The following is an 18,489-nucleotide window of genomic DNA, read 5'->3' on the forward strand; positions in this document are numbered from 1 at the left end:
GTGGAAAAGACACAAGCGAAGGAAAAACACAAGCTCTGCAGAAATCAATTAGCTTTATGTCAGATGCAACCATACAAAGAACAATACCCAGTGACAAACTGACCATAAAAAAAAAAAAGCTTTATTAACCCTTTTGCACCAGCAGTTCTTCAGGTATCCATTGCCAGCAATGGAGTTCAAGCCAAGTGATCCAATTTTCGGCCCCAAGAGGTTAGCACTTTACATTCACTTACAAAGCTGAGTGAGGTACATTTTCAGAAGTAGAAAGATTTGGTTACAAGTCCCATAAAAAGATGGAGTGTTCCTTGGCCATTTTAATAGATTAAGAACTGGTATGGTCCTTAAGAACATGTAATGCAGGCATTGGGAGCTTGAGGTGTCTCAGCTTCCGGGGGAGCACTGTGACCACTACAGCAAGACCCAGTAGTCCCTTCAGCATGATTCCTCCTCAACCTTTCTACCTCTCAGGAGTGTGCGCCGTGCTGCAGTCACAGCCACCAGGTAGAAAATCACATCTACCAATTAGTTTGGTTTGGAAACCCAACCTGAAAGAGTTAAGGGATTCCCTGGACATAAACTGTAAACTCAGGATGAGAGGAAGAGAGACACCTCAATGCTCGGTTAAACTAAGGATAGAAAAATAAAACTGGTTCAAACAGAGGACAGAATACTGCCTACAAATCAGGATCTGAAGTTGAACGTAACCTGTATGCTTTCCCCCCCCCCCCCCAAGTCTTCAACCAAAAAAAGCATTTGTCTGGACACATACATAGTTCAAAAGGCACAGGAAGTAAAAGCATTTCTGAATGACCTCATGTGAATTAAACATCAGTATAACTGTAAAATAAATAAATATGTGCAAGATTAGAAAGATTACAACGTTCTCCTGCATGACATATCTTATTTTGTAAAAAAAATACACATACGTGCATACACACACACACCTCATTGAGAATAAAAAACAGTACATACACCCTTTTATCAAACTCCTATACATAATTTTATAGGCATTCAGTACATCACCATAAGAAACATTTAAATTACTACCTTCAAATGTAACCAAAGTTTTGGTTGTTTTTTTTTTTTTTCCTATAAACCCTATACTTATGTAGGTGTCTGCAATCCAGGTAAGTACAGTACATACAACCTCTCCCCTCACCCCCAAAAGAAACTGCAGTTTTTCAGTGGGGCAAATCTTCCCAGGTAACAATGCTTTTCCCCTCATAAAATACTCTGACAACTGCATATTCTGTAAACCAGACAAACTCCATGTGCATGTGACATTCTGGGATATCAAGAAAGAACAAGTGTTAACAGTGTTCAATAGAAAAAAAAAAAAAAGTCAAAACCAACCCAAAATAAAAAGGTAGTGGCCAGTTTACAGGTAACTTGGCAGCAGTTTATAGATGAGATAAAATCAAGGTGCTTAAATTTACATGACAGTCAACATTCCTCCCAAAAAAGGGAACACAAAGATAAAACAAACCTCTCTCAGATGCTGTTGGACTCTTAGCTAATCACTTACAGTGAGTACAGTTCTATTGCAGTTTTCTTTTTCAAGTTTTGCTGGAAGAATTCAGCAAAGTATTTGGGATGCAGGAGCAAGGAAAGGGAGAAACTCAACATGAGCTACAAACTGATTCACAGCTAAGTTAACATTTAGAATCTAGCTTTCTAAAACAAAAATTTTAGATCATCTCATTTTTTTCATGGCATAGAACATTAATTGTGTTACATGTGACACTTTATTCCAGTTTTCTGCCAGAACATAGGAGCCGAAACACTTATTTTTGTGTGCGTGGAAAACGCTTGCAAATCTTAGCTCTTAATTCCTTGATGCCACTGGCTCCAGTAGGAGACCAACAGAAGGAAAGTTTTAACTGTCATAGGCAGGATTATAAATTTGCACTTGTTAGCTGTAGAATACTTGCTTTCCTGTGAAAACAGTAAATATTACCTCAGTTTGAAGTTTAATACAGTACTTCTCCCTGAAACAACACTGTACAGCAGTCTGCCTCAGTCTCTCCAACCACCTGGCAGACAGAATATCTTACACAGGCACATCAAGTGGGATTTACATTTTTTAAGAAAATCTTTCAGCTGCAACTGTCCTTAGCAAATTGCAAAGAGCGCAACCATAATCCAGCACTCCTAGTTTTCGTATTTTCCTTGGAAAAAGACCCAACAGTTATCTCACTTTGTCAAGACATGATTGCCCAATTTGTTTTCAAGAAACTGTTTTTAATCGTGGTCATTCCAGATCCTGTAAATTTATTGTGCTTCCAGTGAACTGAGAGTTATCAGAACCTGCATCATCTTCAGTGGAATTGTGCGGTTCCTGTTAAAGCAAACAGACAGCATGAAGAGTTCAGTGCTTTCACCTCCAGATGCTCTTAAAGCTTATCAGTAAGATAACCTTGACATTTATCCAACACCAGAGAAATGCTTTGAATGCTTTAGAGGAAACTCGAACCTTTCCTAATTTGGGGACCCACTCAAACAGTGCTGCTACATTTTTTCTTTGGAACATTTCAGATGAGCATTACTAATGGAGATAAATATAAAATCACTTACCATTTGCTTTTCATCTATTAACTCTCTACCATGGCCAATGATCCTAGCACTCTTCTTGTATTTCTAGGCTTATGACAGTAAGGTGCTCCTCAAATACAAAAACTTTATTTTCTATCCAGGAGAAGCACACTCAGTAAGAATAACTGCACTGCAGAGTTTATCAAAACTGAAGCCCCACATGGCCAAGTAGAAAGTGTGATTTATGTACATGCTAATCATTTACTGCTGCTTAGTTCTCAGCTGCTCCTACTCACTAGTATGCAGTTTATCTGAACAGTAGATAATAAAACACTTACGTAAGAAGTAAATGAAGCTTTCCGCGTTCAAACAACACTGACACTCAGTAGTTAACAAGGGCAAGTAGTGAAACCAAAGACTGTAGAAGCAAGCAGGCTTTTTAATCTAACTGCCAGTCCCATACAGACACTGCTCTGAAATCTAGGCTCAACATTTTCCCACTTCCCACCCTTCCTGTAGCCTGTAACATAAATTCTGATCCTCTTTCTTAACCCACTTAAGATCTGCAGGATGGGATCAGGAAAACAAGGATAGGGAACTTCAGTAATAAATAAGTAACATTTAGTTATTCATTACTTAGTAACAGGGGAAGAAAAACAACCATCTATGACATGTCAAAGGTTGGTAACATACACAAGATAAACTTTGCAGTGCAGCTCTCTGCTTACTACTTCTTGTAAGTGAACTCCCAATGGAAAACAAAGTATTTTCATTAGGCAGAACATTAGAGTTTCTTCACTTTCAAGCTAGGCAATAAAACCCAATGTCTCTGACATGTTGTACCTGAAGTATGTGAACAGGTAAATCCACTGTAAGCTGAGAATGTGACGAGGAAGACTGAGAGCTCAGTTGAAAGGGCAAATCTCCCTCTCCTGGGGAATCATCCTGTGAATGCAGAAACATGACGCAATTACAAGACCCCCCCCAAGCACCTGGGAACAATATGGCAAGTTTGACTCAGTCTCACAATCTTAAAAAATCTGATCAAGCCACTGAACTGTACTAGTAAGGCCTACATCCACAAAGATATGTGGAAAGCTAACTACCACTTAAATCTGAAACTAGCTCAGTGTACAATCTATTATCATAATCAACTCTGAAAACTGACAAGACCTGAAAAGGAAGAAATGGTTCATCTTCCAACAAACATAACACTCAGAAATACCCAAGAAGTTTCATCATGTTGTGTGAAGCTGATACTTAAAAGTTACAAATGTTTACACCCATCAGAAAACTAAATAGATGGAGAACTCTGCCTGTAGTTTCCTCCATACCATATGTTAGCAGGAGTAACATGGAAGGAACTAGGAACTTACCCTCTCTCTGGATACGATACAGATACCCACCTGGCCAAAAATATATTACCTGCCATGCTCCACTATTCAGCCCACATTGATTACTAGGTATTTTTATAAAGAAAAAATCTTAAGCTTTATTTCAACAGTTTAGAGAAGTAACATTTTAGCCTGAAACTTCATTTGCAGGAACCTTTTCTTGTTCATCTTATTTACCTTGTAAATGAGAGAGGTGGAGTAATGTAAGAATTTGGGGGTTGTCAGCAAAGAAAAAGAAGAATTCATACTCCTGTGCACTCCCTAAATTAATGCATATTAGTAATTCTTTCCTTTTGCAAGAAAATTACCCTATACTTTGAGACAGGAATGTAGTATCTGTTTAGTTGCTCTCAAAGCTGCCTGTACAAACTAGGAAATTCCTAAGCCCTTGAAGGACCACAACTCTCACATGTAAAATGGAAGTTTGCTAGAATTCTTCATTCCATCACAGCGTTTCCTGCACCAAGTGTATCCAGCCTAAGAAGCTGAACAGGATGTTCTCTACAGTTACAGTGCCCATATGTTCCAGAATGGACTGAATATTAGTACTAAACCAAATAAAAACATTCTTCCCCATTTCTACAACGCACCTGTTTGGGCCCCCAGCAGTTCTATGACTGAACCAGCTCCATTTTCAGGCATTTCAAGATCTCTCTAAAGCCAGTTTCATATAAACTTCCCAGAAAAAGACTTCTTGGAGAGCAAATGCCCTCATGGACATGGTACATAATGCAGATCTCAAAATCCCATCTAGGGGCAGTAGTACCTGAGTTCACAGATAGTCAAATTCTTCCATATATGTGCCAGTTTAGGTAACAGAGAGGATGAGCATGTTTTTCCTCCTCAGCTCTTACCTGAAGAAGCTGAATTTGCACATACTGGGCTCCAGTGGCAGGGTCCCTTATTGTCAGCCCTCCATTTGGCAGAACTATGTTGCCACCTAGTCGACTGCCAGGAGTAGATGATGAAAAGGTGGTAGGGCTTACTTTACCACCCTTGCTTTTCCTCTGACCAGAGCCAGATGCCCCTAAGAGAGAGCAATTTTAGTATTTAGACAGTCAGAAGCAATTTTCCAGTTTCCTGCTAGTATTTTTCAGTTTTATGCAGTTATTTACACTATACAGCAATTGCCTGGAACAGTGCAATATAATTAAGCATCATCTGATAACTGCTAAAAGACCAGACAACAATCAGCTGATGAACTCAAACTGCTGACTGAGCATCTTTTTACATGAATGCCTTTAAAACCACATCACAAACTGCTAAGATTAGGGCTCACCCCTGTGGTAGCACAGAATTATCAGCATATTTGTGGAGTTATAGAAAGGAATTAGGAAGTAGAATTGCATTTTCTATTTTTAATTTTGCAACTCATTTCCTGAGAAGTCACGTACATCATTTTTCCAAACTGCGAAAAGAACATCGTGAAGCTCATCTATTTCCAGAAAGACTTTAAGGACTGTTAGGTAGGATGGACTAAAGAAGTACAACTATGACAATCTTAAGAATTTTTCAATTTAAAACAAGACAAACCACTTGTTTTTATCACAAGCTGAAAACAAAAAACCTAATCAAAATAAATTTAAGGATACAATCCTGGCAGCTGTTTCAGGTTTTTTGTTTTGTTTTTTAAACCTACAGTAAATAAAAGGCTTAGATAACTTTTGTAAACACTGAATTTTCCTCTACAGTGTTCATTCAACCTAGTTAAACCAATTAGAAACACAAGACTCTTTAGCCCACTTTGAGAAGCACATGGTAGCATTAAGGTAACAGCTGGTGTAAAGTAGACTACTGGGAGTCTCGAGTAGGAACAGAAATAGGAATTTTCTGAGGTTATTTTAGGAGACATGCAGATTAAGTGTAATCATTTTTTTAATGTCCAAAAGACACGTTTGATGATACGTGCACAGGTTTGATAATATACGCACACTCAGAACTAGGTTCATAAAGCAGTTATCCTTCCGTGTGATGATTCACTGAACCAGACAGAATTTATGCAGGTATGTCTTTTACAAACAGAAACATGAGATTGCTCAATTCAGAACTAGTCTCTTAACTCATCTTAAAAATTATCATCACCTTGATTTTCAGAGGCAGAAGGTCTAAGAGACAGCAAGGAAGAACTAAACTATATATGCATGATATTCCACCCCAGTCCCAAGCGTAGACACAACTCAAAGGAGCTCATGAAAGTCTAGTGAGCCATGGATCATGTTTGATCTGACAAAGTAACAGTGTATAATTCACGTCACACAGCTTTGAGTCAAACTACAGTTTAAGAGAAAGAGGACACATCTGAAAACGTGATCTAACCCTCACTCTGCACAAGAACTCTCTACAAGGCTATATAATCTGAGAGGTTTGAGTATTTCTAGATAACTAAGAAATAAATTCCTTAATAATGCACACTAAGTGAAGCACGGAAGCAAAACAAATCCAGCTGATGTTTTTGCTATTTGTACTGAGTAAAAGAGAGCCTACTAGTTAAGACCAAAAGCATAAAAAAATAGAAAGCAAAGTGACCTTTTTTTTTTTTTTTAATAAGAACAAGCAGGTGAAGGATGGAGGGATAGTGTCTTGTTAACAATCATGAAACATATGGTGCAGATTTCTTTGTAAACTTACTGTGAATTTGATATTCCACAGAATGTGATTATCCAGAGTAACAGATGGTACACCACATGCATAATTATTTTAACTAGCAATAAACTGGATGGGATATTTAAGAATGTACTCAGATACCTGCTCCCATTTCACTGTCAAAAATCCTAAATAATTGTATTTAGTAAATTTAACAAAATTAAAGGCTTCTCACCTGTGCTGCTCCCATTCCCTTTTTGTTTTCTTTTCTTGGCTAGCTGAATGGCTCTGTAGTCTGTTCTTGCAGACCCACTGCTCTCCTAGTAAAAAAACAGTCAAGAGATGCAAAGTATTTTGAATGCAAGAACCAACCAAGACAATGAACACAGACTAATGAGTTCAGTTAAGTGTTTCAATAAATTCCCTGTATGTACTTAATATTTGGAGTTCAACACAAAAATAAGTTAACTCCACATTTATAAGCGTTCAGATTTTAAGTGTAAACATTTACTTTGTAATGTAAATAGTTACGCCTGCAGTAACCCAGTAAAGCAGAAAGGGAAGAGTACTTCAAATGGGAACCAGGACTGAGATGAAAATGCTTCAGCTACTCTCCCAGCCCAAATCTCTCCCTGAAACAAAATGCACAAGACATACCATGTATTCTTGGGTATTCCTGTATATTCCATTCCATTCTCAGACAAGTGGCCGCTTAATTTTAATCCCTTATTTTGAAAGGTTCTCCCTTAACTCTACCCACCAGAATTCCAGTACTTCTTAAGAGAACTTATCACCACACTGAATCTACTTCTGACAACACACTATTCAACACAACATTCTACATTCTTCACCAAAAAAAGCCAAAATGCATGATCTACAAAATCTGAGAGAAAGGTCTCCCTATAAGGTACAAGTAGCAATCAATATCCCCAACATCTAGGGGCAAAATTAATAGTTACTGCATACCAAAAATGAACTGCCAGTCACTGTGCCAAGATCCATTTCTTTCTGTGCACTGTAGCTCCCTGGAGGGTTGGAGAAGACAAACTGTGTCACTACTTTGCTGCCCTCTTGTTGACCAACAACGTCCGAGCTAGGAAGTAAATTCCGTTCAACTTTAGTTGGTGTTAGTAACTCAGGCACATTGGTACTGCCGAGGCTACTAGAAGGAGTCAAAGTGGCTGTGTCGATTGTTAAATTATTGCTGGATGTCAGACCATGCACATCTTGACTGGAATTCCTCACCGACAAAGATGCTAGAGAACCTAAGGCTTCTGCATTGACAGTCTGTACATCATCCAAATTTAAAGTGCTTTGCTGTAGAACTGTTGTGCTGGTTCCCAGCAAGAGAGAACTGTCCAGGCTCTGCGGCATATCGCTGCTAGCCACCAGTATCAAGGGATCAACTGCCTGGCTTAAAGAATTGTTACTGACAGGTAGGTTTCCTCCAAGTGTTGAGCCCACCGAAGCAACATCAATCGTGACAATTCCAGAGTTCACTAGCGCCATGTCTGTTGCAATTCCAGAATTGTTACTAGACACATTGGAGAATAGGGATACAAGGTCTATGTTGCTGAGATCGCTCTGTCCCGGACTAGTGAGTTCACTGCTGGGTGTGAGGGAGCTGGTTGCTTCAAGCTGAGTTAAGAGATCTGGAAGAGAAGAGTTTGGTTATAAGACAAGACCTTTCATCAGACAATGGGGAGGAAAAATAGGAATGATCAGAGGAGGTAGCTTCAAACTCTAGATTTTCAGCCTACTAAAACACTTCCTGAATTCCCTGAAAGCAGATTTCAGGAAAAGAAGCTTACTGAAATAAGTTCTCTCTCTTACTGAGATATTTCAGTTACAAAAGCACTTGCCAAAACATAACATTAAGGCAGTTCAGTCTAAGTTAGGTTGTAGCAGAGTGAAAGAAGGGAGTGCAAAAAGATGGGTTTTTAGTCCTTGCTCATATTTTACAGATGGCATGGAGAAGGATAAGCTCTACTTCATTCAAAAAAGCTGCAATTTCTCAGTTTCACACAGGTCAAGCTCAAGTCTCACTTTCTGACATTCAGTTACAGGTCCCACTGAAAATTTTAAGGGAGGAAAACCAACTCCAGTCTTGGTGAAGAACTCTGCCACTCTTCTCAACAGGGCTCGGATTTCAGCATCAGTAAATACACATTTTTCCTTAATAAAACATTTAGGTTTTCTATTGCACCCTCCCCTAGTTTAAAACAAATACTTTACCTGGGCTGAAGTTATGCTGTTTGACCATGTGCGTCTTCATACTGTGTTTGGAAGTGAACAATTTATTACAGCTCGATACAGGGCAACGAGTTTTTAATGAGTCCACATCCTGAAGATGTTTTTTGGAGTGAATATACAGACTACTTCGTGCTGAAAATTTTGCACAACAGCCTGCAAGAAGATATACAAGGCTTTAAAGTTTCACCTAATTCAATTTGATGTTCATATTTAGCACCTTAACAAAACAAATTAGTATAGGTCTGCAAAACTCTGCTTGCTATTTTGCAGCATTCGTGCATACATTCAAAGGAATCAGAAGAAAGCCAAATATACATTCCCTCATTTTACACCAAGGACATGTCAGTGGGTAGGATAGCTCAACAACCTGTTTCTGACAAGAAACAAATCATTCAGTGTAATGCATAACGCTTCCCTGCTATGTCATCTTAAATGTAAATTCTGCATGATGACTGCTGGCAAAACCATTAAAAAGAGAAACAATCACCAAGTCGAGCTGCTTTACTTTATGAAGCAGAATATTCCAGGTCAGACCCGAAGTCTTTGCTCCTGGAGTCCTACTGAGGTGATGGATGTAGGGCTAAGAAACCCATGGAGCATCAGCGAGGCTCCCGTAGGACCACAACAGATGCCATTTACACAGCCACCTACCACCCCAGCAGCAGACACCACCACAGCGCAGCCACTGAACGCTCAAGAGGACATGTCACAACAGCAAAACGTGGCCTTGGAGGTGTTGGACCGGACCACTTTTCATTACTTGTGATGAATCAAGTGAAAAAGCTGAGCTACAGAAACTAAATATCAGAAGTAGGATGTTCCAGAATAAAGTAGCCCTGTTCATCATAAAGGGAAACAAACAAACAAGAAACAAAACAAATGAAAAAAATCAAGCTAGAGCATGAACCAGTATTTTCTCCGCAATCTATAAATCTAAGAATGATCACTCATTCAGTTACAGTGTCTCCTGTTTAGTTTTACCTCTTCAAACTGTTAGAAGACCCACTCTAAATTGTTAATCCCGTAAGAAGCTTGCATTTGGGGAAAGGGCACACAATCTTTAGCCAATATACACACTAATTACCAGTTAAAATATACAATAGTTGAACAATACCTTCTACTGGACACTCAAATGGTTTTGTGCCAAGGTGAGTTATACTGTGGCCTTTCAAGTGTTCTGCTCTTGTGAAGGACTTCCCACAGCCTTCTACTGGGCACATAAATCTCCTGTCATCTTCATGTTTCCTACAAGGGAAGGAAATTGCCATTGGCATGTTTAAATCCACTGCTGCTTAAGTACTGGAAGAAAAACAAGTAAACAAATAAACAGCAAGTGACTTAGGACAGTATAATCAGAAAAGGCTACCTTTTATGTCTCAGCAGCTTGGACATACTGGTGAAAGACCAGCCACAACCTTCAAAGTCGCAGATAAAAGGCCTTTCACCTTAAGCAAAGAAAGGTTACATTAATTAAATAATACCAAAATACACACTGCTGCTAGAAAATCTCTAAGCTGATTAAATTGAATTAAGACAAGAAGACTCAACCACCCTCTCCTGCAATTCACCAGAGAGTACTCTGATGTCCCTTCCCTCTCCTACAATCTGAGTCTTCTTTAACTCAAGGACATTGCATCTTTCCCTAAGGGGAAATAGATACGGATCATAATTATCAATCCATCTTATTCATCTGAGCTAACCTGGAGGTTCTTCAATAACCAGTAATAGCATTATTCAAAACAGAAACACAGATGAAATGGTTTTTTTTTCCTGTTTTCATGGCCTGTGATTATAAACTGATTACAATACAGTGAAGCACGTGAAGTTAGTTTCCATCATGTCTATGAACTTTCGCTTAACAAAAGTGATTTTTAAAAAAAAACCCACAGTGCAAAGCCATGAAACCAGGAAAGCAGAGGGCAGTAGAGAGTACACATAATTGTCTTTAATAGATTAAAAGGCTGAATTTCAGCTTAGTAGTGGACCTTGCAAGTCAGGAGTGCTTGCTTGAATTCAAATTTATCTTCTTGCTATTTCAAACCTTGGTACATACGTTTCACATATTCTGAGAGGTTTTTAGCCAGTTGTTTTGACCAAGATTAGAATTTACACAGTGTTTTGAATGTCAATGAATTTGGGAGTAGAACTGGGAATATTTTTCTGAACAGAGCTCACGTGCCAAAAGCCAGAGCTTTGCATGTCCACAGCTACTTTGCATTTGGCAAGATCATTCAGTGGACTCCTACCCCTCAGAAGGCCACGAATCAAATGTTTCCACTGACTCCAAATAACCCATGTCACCCCTTCTCCCTTCACAACTTCCAGCTTTTCCAGCGAACTGAAGTCCACTCTCCACATATTAGCTTCCATGTAACTTCCCCAGGTACAAGTCACCCTCGTGAATACCTGTGTGACTCCTCATGTGGATTTTCAGTCGGCAGGCTTTGTCATACTGCTTGTTACAGCCAGGAAACGAACAGGAGAACTGCTCCTGCTCCCTGAAGTGGGCTCGATTATGGGAGAATAATGCACTCACTGTTATAAACGTTCTTTCACAGCCTGGAGAAAGAAGGGAAACAGGACACCAGCTTGATACAAAACCGAATGAGGAAAACTGCATTCTTTCCTCCCTCCCACCTTTTTGTGAGGGGCCTTTGTGATCCTTTTTCCAGGACATAACATCCTCAAAACCAACCAGTTTAATCCTAAACCACGTCACTCACAGGGATTACAATTATTTAGCCCAGGCGGGCAATCAAAACACCTACAGCCCGGCTCAAGGCATACCACCGAAAGCCTGTGCTGCGACTTAAGGCGTCCCACCACGCCAACACAAAGCCAGGCATAAGAAGACCAGAGAAGGCGCAGCATTCTCCAGCTCCCGAACTTTCCCTCTTGCGATCTGAGGTGTCCTGGAGCAGGAGCCTTCCTCGACGCTCGGGGGGTGCCCCGAAGGGGAAAGGCGGGCAGCAGGGAGGAAAAGAGCCGAGCCGCTGGGCGGTCGCAGGGCCGGGCTCCCGCCCATAACCCGGGCGAGCTTGTTTTGTTGGTTTGGGTTTTGGTTGTTTTTTTGTTTTTTTGTTTTTTTTTTTTTTTTTTTTTTTTTTGGCAGAGGGAGGGAAGCGAGCCCCGGCGGCGGCTTACCGGGGAAGTCGCAGCGGTACGGCCGCTCGGGCTCCAGGTGGCTGCGGCGGCGGTGGGCGGCGAGGCGGGCGGCGCTGGGGAAGCGCTGCCCGCACGCCTCGCACTTGTGCGCCGCCTCCTGCTCGTGGGCGCGGCTGTGGGCCCGCAGGTTGTAGACGGTGGTGAAGCGCTTGGCGCAGCCCGGCGCGGCGCAGGCGAAAGGCCGCAGCTTGTCGTGCGAGTGCAGGTGCCGCCGCAGCTTGTAGGCCGTGGCGAAGGACCAGGAGCAGCCCGGCACCGGGCAGCCGAAGGGCCGCGCCGCCGCCGCCCCCCCCGCCGCCCCGCGGCCGTCCTCGCCGCCGCCGTGCGCCGAGAGGCGGTGCAGCCGCAGCTGCTGCTTACGGGGGAAAGCCTCGCCACAGCGCGGCTCCGGGCAGGGGAAAGCCGGCGGCGAACGCGGCCGCGGCCCGCCCGGCGGTTCGGCGGGGCTGGCGGCGGCGGGGGGCGGCGGCGGCGGCGGGGCGGGCGGCGGCGGCGGGGCGCCCGCGGCCTGCTCGGCGCCGGGCCCCAGCGTCAGGACGCCATTCTCGATGCGCACCACCAGGCTCTGGTTGTTGATGGTGATGGTCCCCGAGAAGGAGCCGTCCTCGCCGCCGCCATCGCTGCCGGTAGCGGCGGGCAGCGGCGGGGGAGGAGGAAGAGGAGGAGGAGGAGGAGGAGGCGGCGGCGCCGAGCCGGGGGCCTCCTCCGGCGGCTCGGCGGGCGGCGGGCCGGGCTGGGCGCGCCCCGCTTCGCCGCCCGCCTCGGCCGCGGCGCGTACCACGTTGAAGACGAGCAGGAGCCCGTCGTTGTCAGGCGCGGGCCCCGCCGGCGGCGCGCAGGGGCTGGCACCGGGCTCCGGCTTCTCCTCCACCAGCAGCACCGGGAAGCTCACGTAGAGGCCCGACGCGGCGGTGCTGGCGGCAGAGGAGGAGGAGGTGGCGGCGGCCGCCGGCTCCCAGCCGGGCGGCGGCGGCGGGCGGCGCGGGGTGGCGGGCGGCGCGGCGGGGCCGCCATGTTGGGCGCCGGGCCGGGCCCGGGCCGCCTCCGCGGCGGGCAGCCCCTGCGTTTCCATCTTGGGGGTCCCTGTAGCAGCGGCTGAAACCGGAGCCGCGGGGCGGGGCCGGCGCGGGCCGGCGGGGAAACCCGGAGCGCGGAGTCGCGGACCGGACGGGACGGGGCGCGGCGAGGGAGGCGCCGGGAAAAGACGGAGCGCGGAGTCGGCGGACGGGGCGAAGCGGGGTTCACCCCGCGGCCGCTAGCCCCGCTCGACTTTCCGTCGCCTCGGGGGGGCTGCCCAGGTGGCCACCGTACACTAGCGAGCTGCTTCTAGGATCTATGTATTGCTGTTAATAGCAGGGAAGAAGCTGTGCCGGCACGGAGCACTTCTAAGCTTGCAACCACACGTGGAGAGTTGCAGTAGGTATATACTTCATCAAAATACCCTTCGGTGGAAACAGAAAATTGCATTAGGAAACAGCCTCGAACAATGCAGATTTCCTGTTCAGATCATGGCCGTGCCCCTGGACCACCCCAGAGCGTCAGGGAGAAGCAATAAGGGATGCTGCGGAGGGGGAGCGGGTTGTCAAGGCAGGAGGGAAGAAGGACAGACACAGACAAAAGGAGATCGGGGGTAGAAAAGAGGCTCCAAACTTAGATATTGTTGCTGAAGTCGGATAAGCCTATGCAAAAAAAAATCCTGCAAGTTCAGTTAGTGCATAAAAACCGGGTAGTTTATTTTTTTGTTCTTGGGCAAAGCTGTTTTGGGGGGCAATGTTCAGCTCCCTTCTGGCTTTCTGATACTTAAGGAAAAAGGGAAATTACCCTGTATTTGGCGTGGAAATGACACCACTCCCCTGCTGCTGTGGGACCGATGAGCAATCCCAGCAGATGGTGCTGTGATCCTTCCACTGCTCAAATTACTCCTCCTTTCCGCTGAGCAATTTAGCATCAAATCTCCAGCAGCAAGGATGGGAGACTGCTGGCTGGGCACACTCAGCTCCAGGGAAGCCTGTACTTCTTGCCACAGAGCTGTAGGTACGCCCAGAGCTCCAGTGTGGACCTGGCACAGCCCTCTGCAGAGTCTGAAGTGCCCGGGTCATCGAGCACAGCCTCCTCAGGAATCCCCTGTACCTCACGGCTGACTGCCGCTGGGTGGGGGTCATTCCTGTTCTTGGCTGCCCCTAGCCATCCCCATCTCCCCGGGGAGGTCTCTGCAGTACCTTCCTTCCTGTTCCTAGCAAAATAAAGGTCTGGTCAGGAGTTTATTGCTTAACACATAGGTGCATCCCTAGTTGATGGATGTCAAACCTGAAGGAGAAAATAATAATTAAAAAAAAAAAAACACAAATTGCTTATGTTTGCCACAGCCTGGAGGGATTCAACAAGACCCTAACTAGGAAAGCTAACAGCTCTCTCCTGTCACAAGCCTTACACCTTTAAAAACCACTGTAATTGCAGACATATGAGTGTTCTGCGTGAATTATCCTTTGTCACCAAGCTCTTGTCTCTGCAAGCAGGCACAAGCTTTTCAGGACAAGTGTCTGTGTTTTGAGGAAAGCACTAAGGTACAAAGATTCATAGGAAGGTGCTCCAACCTGTGGCAAGCTTGAGACTTCCCTACAGAAATGCATTACCTTTACACCCACTGTCTGGATCTGATCTGAGGCAATCCCTACAGATGCGTGGCTTGAAGACAGCTCTTTCTGTACTGGGTTTGTCCAGCAGTGAGGTCAGCTACCTAAAAATGACATCAGCATCCGCACAGAACAATAGCCCATTCACAGTCCCAGCTTCTCTGCAAGTAAGTAGAGAACAGATAAAACAAGGCTCAGCAGAGCTCAGAAAGGGAATCTTCGCACTGGGCTTGTTTGTGGTTTCTGTATGCTGGAAACCACCTACTGTTTCATCCCAGGCAGTAACAGGTTATTGTTTCCCTCTGCCCTCCCAAAGGTGTTGTAAACCTCAGTCAATTCACATTCATTAGGTGCTTGAGATACGCAGTTAAAAGACCAAAGTAGATTTAAATGTACACACATAACTATATATACTACGTAATTAAACAACAGTGAATAGTCATAAATACAACGAACTGCACATCACTGCCTTTTTGTAACCCATTTTGTCTTACTCATGCTGCCTTATTAATAAAGACTACATAGTCTGAACTTCAAGTAGTAGCTCTTATATAGCACTCGTACATTCAGGTTCTATGTCTCCCTACAGGTAACCCAGAGTTATAAACTCCCAGGGACCTGAGTAGCATTAAACACGGGTATGCTTGCAAGGTTATGTTCTCAGGTCAATAAAGCTACAAAGATCAAAATAAGGTTCCTTTTTTGTCTGGGATGAAGGTGAGCATGCCGGCAGGTACCCCAGTACTAAACAATACAAAGGTGAAGAATTCATAATAAATATTTCTTCAACATTTTGTTGCTGGTGGATTTTCAACTTGGAATTAAGATGAATCTATGGAGCACTTCTACACTCCTTTGTACAGAAAAGCCAGTGTTGTTCTGGTTGTTCCTCTTGACAATGTGGTACCCTAGTGCTTTTGGGCTATGAAGACTCAAGTAGTTTTATACACTACCAAGATACTAACTTTGGACCCGGTCCAGTGTGGTTATTAATAATAGGTAATGCATAACATATGTCAAAGCAATGGCTGTCAAATCTGGCTGACAACTACTCACATCTCAATCCTATAACTTGGCAATGTGGGTGTTTTTTGCATAGTATAAAGCAATTCCGATCAACTGCAGATTGCACTTCACAGAAGGTTCAGTTACAAGCAGATGCCAGACTCTCACTATTCATCTGAAGACATATACAGTACGTGAAAAGAGTAAAGAACCAATTTGCAATTCAAAATAAACTGTTTACTTGGCACCAGAGGCAATACAGAGTTGCAGAGTGTGCTCACCTGGCAAGTACCACAGGGTCTAGTCATTGTATGATTTCTTGAGACCCCGCAGTCCTGAGGACTGTGGCTCATCACACCTCATCTGCAGCAGCCAGCACAGGTTTACCTGCGTAACCCCTTCCCCTGCCAAGGGGTAACGGATCCAGTGCCCAGGAGACTGAGTGACAGGGCAGATCAAGTCCAGTACCGCATGTGCACCGGGGAAGGGATTGCTGGTGCTCTGTGTTCGTGTCTGAATGAGGCCCATATACAAGGGCCATGCTTAGCCTGAGACATGATAGCTAAGAATTATTTTTATACACACACATATTTATATATGTGTACGTAAAATAAGTTTCTGTAAATATATATATGTATGTATCTGCCAGTATGTATGTGTATAGGGGCTTTAAAGTAAGCCTCAATTTTTGGTTCAGCATCACAGTTGATTAGAAACAAAATACTTCAGTGAGTTACTGTTAACACAGATATAATAGTAGGTTCAGCTGAAAAATATGCCTTTTTTCAGTTGCATCTAGGCACACTGGATTCTGTGCCTTCCTAACTCTTCCCGGGAAGAAGGGAGACCAAAAAGACCTTTCTGTATCTATTTTACTATATAATCAATTTCCATGTGAAGGAAGCCCACAGGGTCTTGCCTTTGGTGCTTTAGTTTGGTTTCATATCAGTTGTGTTTTATTTCAGAAAGTGTATATGATCATTTTGTTACAGTGCTTCACTAATTGCATCACTCACATCCAAGTGGGTGAGTAGTGCATGTTTTTTTTTCGTTAAAAAGCAGCAGCCAGCACTAAGGATCTAAGTTTTCATACATTTAGAAGCTGATCAAGTGCAATGGGCTTCTACAGAAGAAAAAATTAATCACTGTGTGACACAAAGCACACACAACATCAGATTCAGCAGAATGGCACCATCTCAGACTGATGCAGAAGTTGGCTCACACTAATTTATCGTGAGTTGTTCTATATTTTCCTGGACATGCTGTAAGATGTCTGGAAATGGTCTAGTACATTCTGCCCTCAAGCTTTTCCACCCACTTACCTGGCACTGCATTCTGTTCCTGCTTGCAGTGAAAATTTTAGGGAAAAACAAGCAGGCTGGCTGCGTTTAACTGCTTAGAGTTTATCTGTCACTTTCTATTGCAACCACCAAATGCTTTTATGGCAATATAGAAAAGCTCGAGTCTAGCACATGTGTTATCAGTACATTCTCCAACAGCTGAAGAATAAGTTTGTTTACACACCAACATGTTTGGCTACTGGTTTTCATGGCTCTTTGCTGATAGCAGCAGAGTCTGAATTAGAATGAAGAGTTCCAATTTCCATTCCACATTTGATCTACCAGACCTAAGAGTCTCCTTAACTTATGAATTATCAAGAATAAGTGGATTTCTTTTTTTTCTTTTTCTTTTTCATTTAATTTTCAGGATGAAATTCCAGTTCCTTGCCTTACAATGAATAGTTTCTTATTGCAAATATTGTTCCAAATATACTTGTGAAAAGAACGTTTCCGACATCAGTGGACCTGTCACAGACGGATACAGGTTTGCCCCATTAACAACTTAAAAGGGACAAAAAGAACTCACATGGAAGAGAGATTTGCAAAGCTTTTATCATTTGGCCAGACAGCAAAATAGGGCATCAAGGAAGCAACTTCAAATGTATTTTTAAGGGCAACATTGCATTGGGAATACCACTAATGTTTCATGGCCTGCTCCAAGATGTTCTCGTCCACCACCTTGTGAGGGAGAGTCACCTTCAATGTGGCATTCTCCTTCATTGCTTGGCAGATGGTTTCATAAGCATAGTCATTACCTGACCAGCAGCGTCTGGCGACCTGTCAGACCAGAAAATCAATGGGTGTTAAAATCCTACATTTCTCTCGCCACATCCATTTTATACAGTATTTGTCCAAACACTGGCACCCAATTTCATGACAATTCTCTCACCAAAAATAATTGTGCACTCCATCCCAGCTCTGTAAAACTGGCACTTGGTTTAGATAACAGTATCATTTAAGCCATCAGTCCTTTTGTAGTGGGATACATATTTAAAAAGGAAAATGTTACTCAATTCATTTTCAAAATATTAAATCAAGGAGCCAAATGCTCTGCCAACATGTAAGGATGAAACTCTATGGACAGCCAGGAAACTGGTAAACCCCTCTTCCAACAAAGCTCTGCGTTTTGATCTGTGTACAAGCAAGATTCCCCAGATGAAAAAAAGTCAAGATTTGACACAAAGCAAATAAGTCCTTCCCTCTATTCAGTGGCTTACAAATCTCTATCATGAATTGCAAATTGGCGTCTGAAATATTCAGACTCAAAAGCATTCAAGAAAGAAAATACTTAGGTTTCAGTATAGCAAGGTATTTAAGCATATGAATAATGTAAGACTACTAAATTCCCAGGATCATTGCAATAACAGCTAAAAATGATCTTTTGTCAACAACTCAATTTCCCTGCCACTCACCTATGATTATTTCTGGCAGTATATTTTCAAGGGTACTCTATAGTTTCTTTCCAGTCCTGTGTATAATATGGGTAGCATTCTCAGACTGTCCTTTTTCAACATGTGTGTGGAGGAGTGGGGCTTTTGCTTGCAATAAATCAGAGCAGCAATAGATTTATTGGTTTTTGATAGG

General features: G+C 43.3%; 2 protein-coding genes across 4 annotated transcripts in view; both read right to left on the reverse strand.

Annotated features, from left to right (window-relative positions):
• Positions 1-99: 99 nt before the first annotated feature.
• ZXDC (ZXD family zinc finger C) lies at positions 100-15,156 on the reverse strand. The gene is made up of 10 exons (XM_032994938.2): positions 11,907-15,156; positions 11,169-11,321; positions 10,129-10,207; positions 9,877-10,007; positions 8,745-8,915; positions 7,476-8,161; positions 6,745-6,829; positions 4,781-4,953; positions 3,376-3,477; positions 100-2,338 (listed from the first exon to the last, which is right to left on the reverse strand). Exons 1-10 carry the CDS (start codon positions 12,997-12,999, stop codon positions 2,252-2,254), a joined length of 2,760 nt encoding a protein of 919 aa, XP_032850829.2. The 5' UTR covers positions 13,000-15,156; the 3' UTR covers positions 100-2,251.
• Positions 15,157-17,437: 2,281 nt separating this feature from the next.
• The window catches only part of UROC1 (urocanate hydratase 1), a 47,001-nt gene continuing 45,949 nt past the window's right edge, over positions 17,438-18,489 (reverse strand). For all 3 annotated transcript variants that reach the window (XM_042799696.1, XM_042799697.1, XM_042799695.1), the window contains one exon: positions 17,438-17,682. In XM_042799696.1, coding sequence (XP_042655630.1) covers positions 17,542-17,682 — 141 coding nt within the window. In that variant the 3' untranslated portion in view covers positions 17,438-17,541. The remainder of the gene's footprint in view (positions 17,683-18,489) is intronic.

Source organism: Tyto alba, unplaced genomic scaffold, assembly GCF_018691265.1.
Source record: "Tyto alba isolate M040663 unplaced genomic scaffold, T.alba_DEE_v4.0 Super-Scaffold_3, whole genome shotgun sequence".
Taxonomy (NCBI): domain Eukaryota; kingdom Metazoa; phylum Chordata; class Aves; order Strigiformes; family Tytonidae; genus Tyto; species Tyto alba.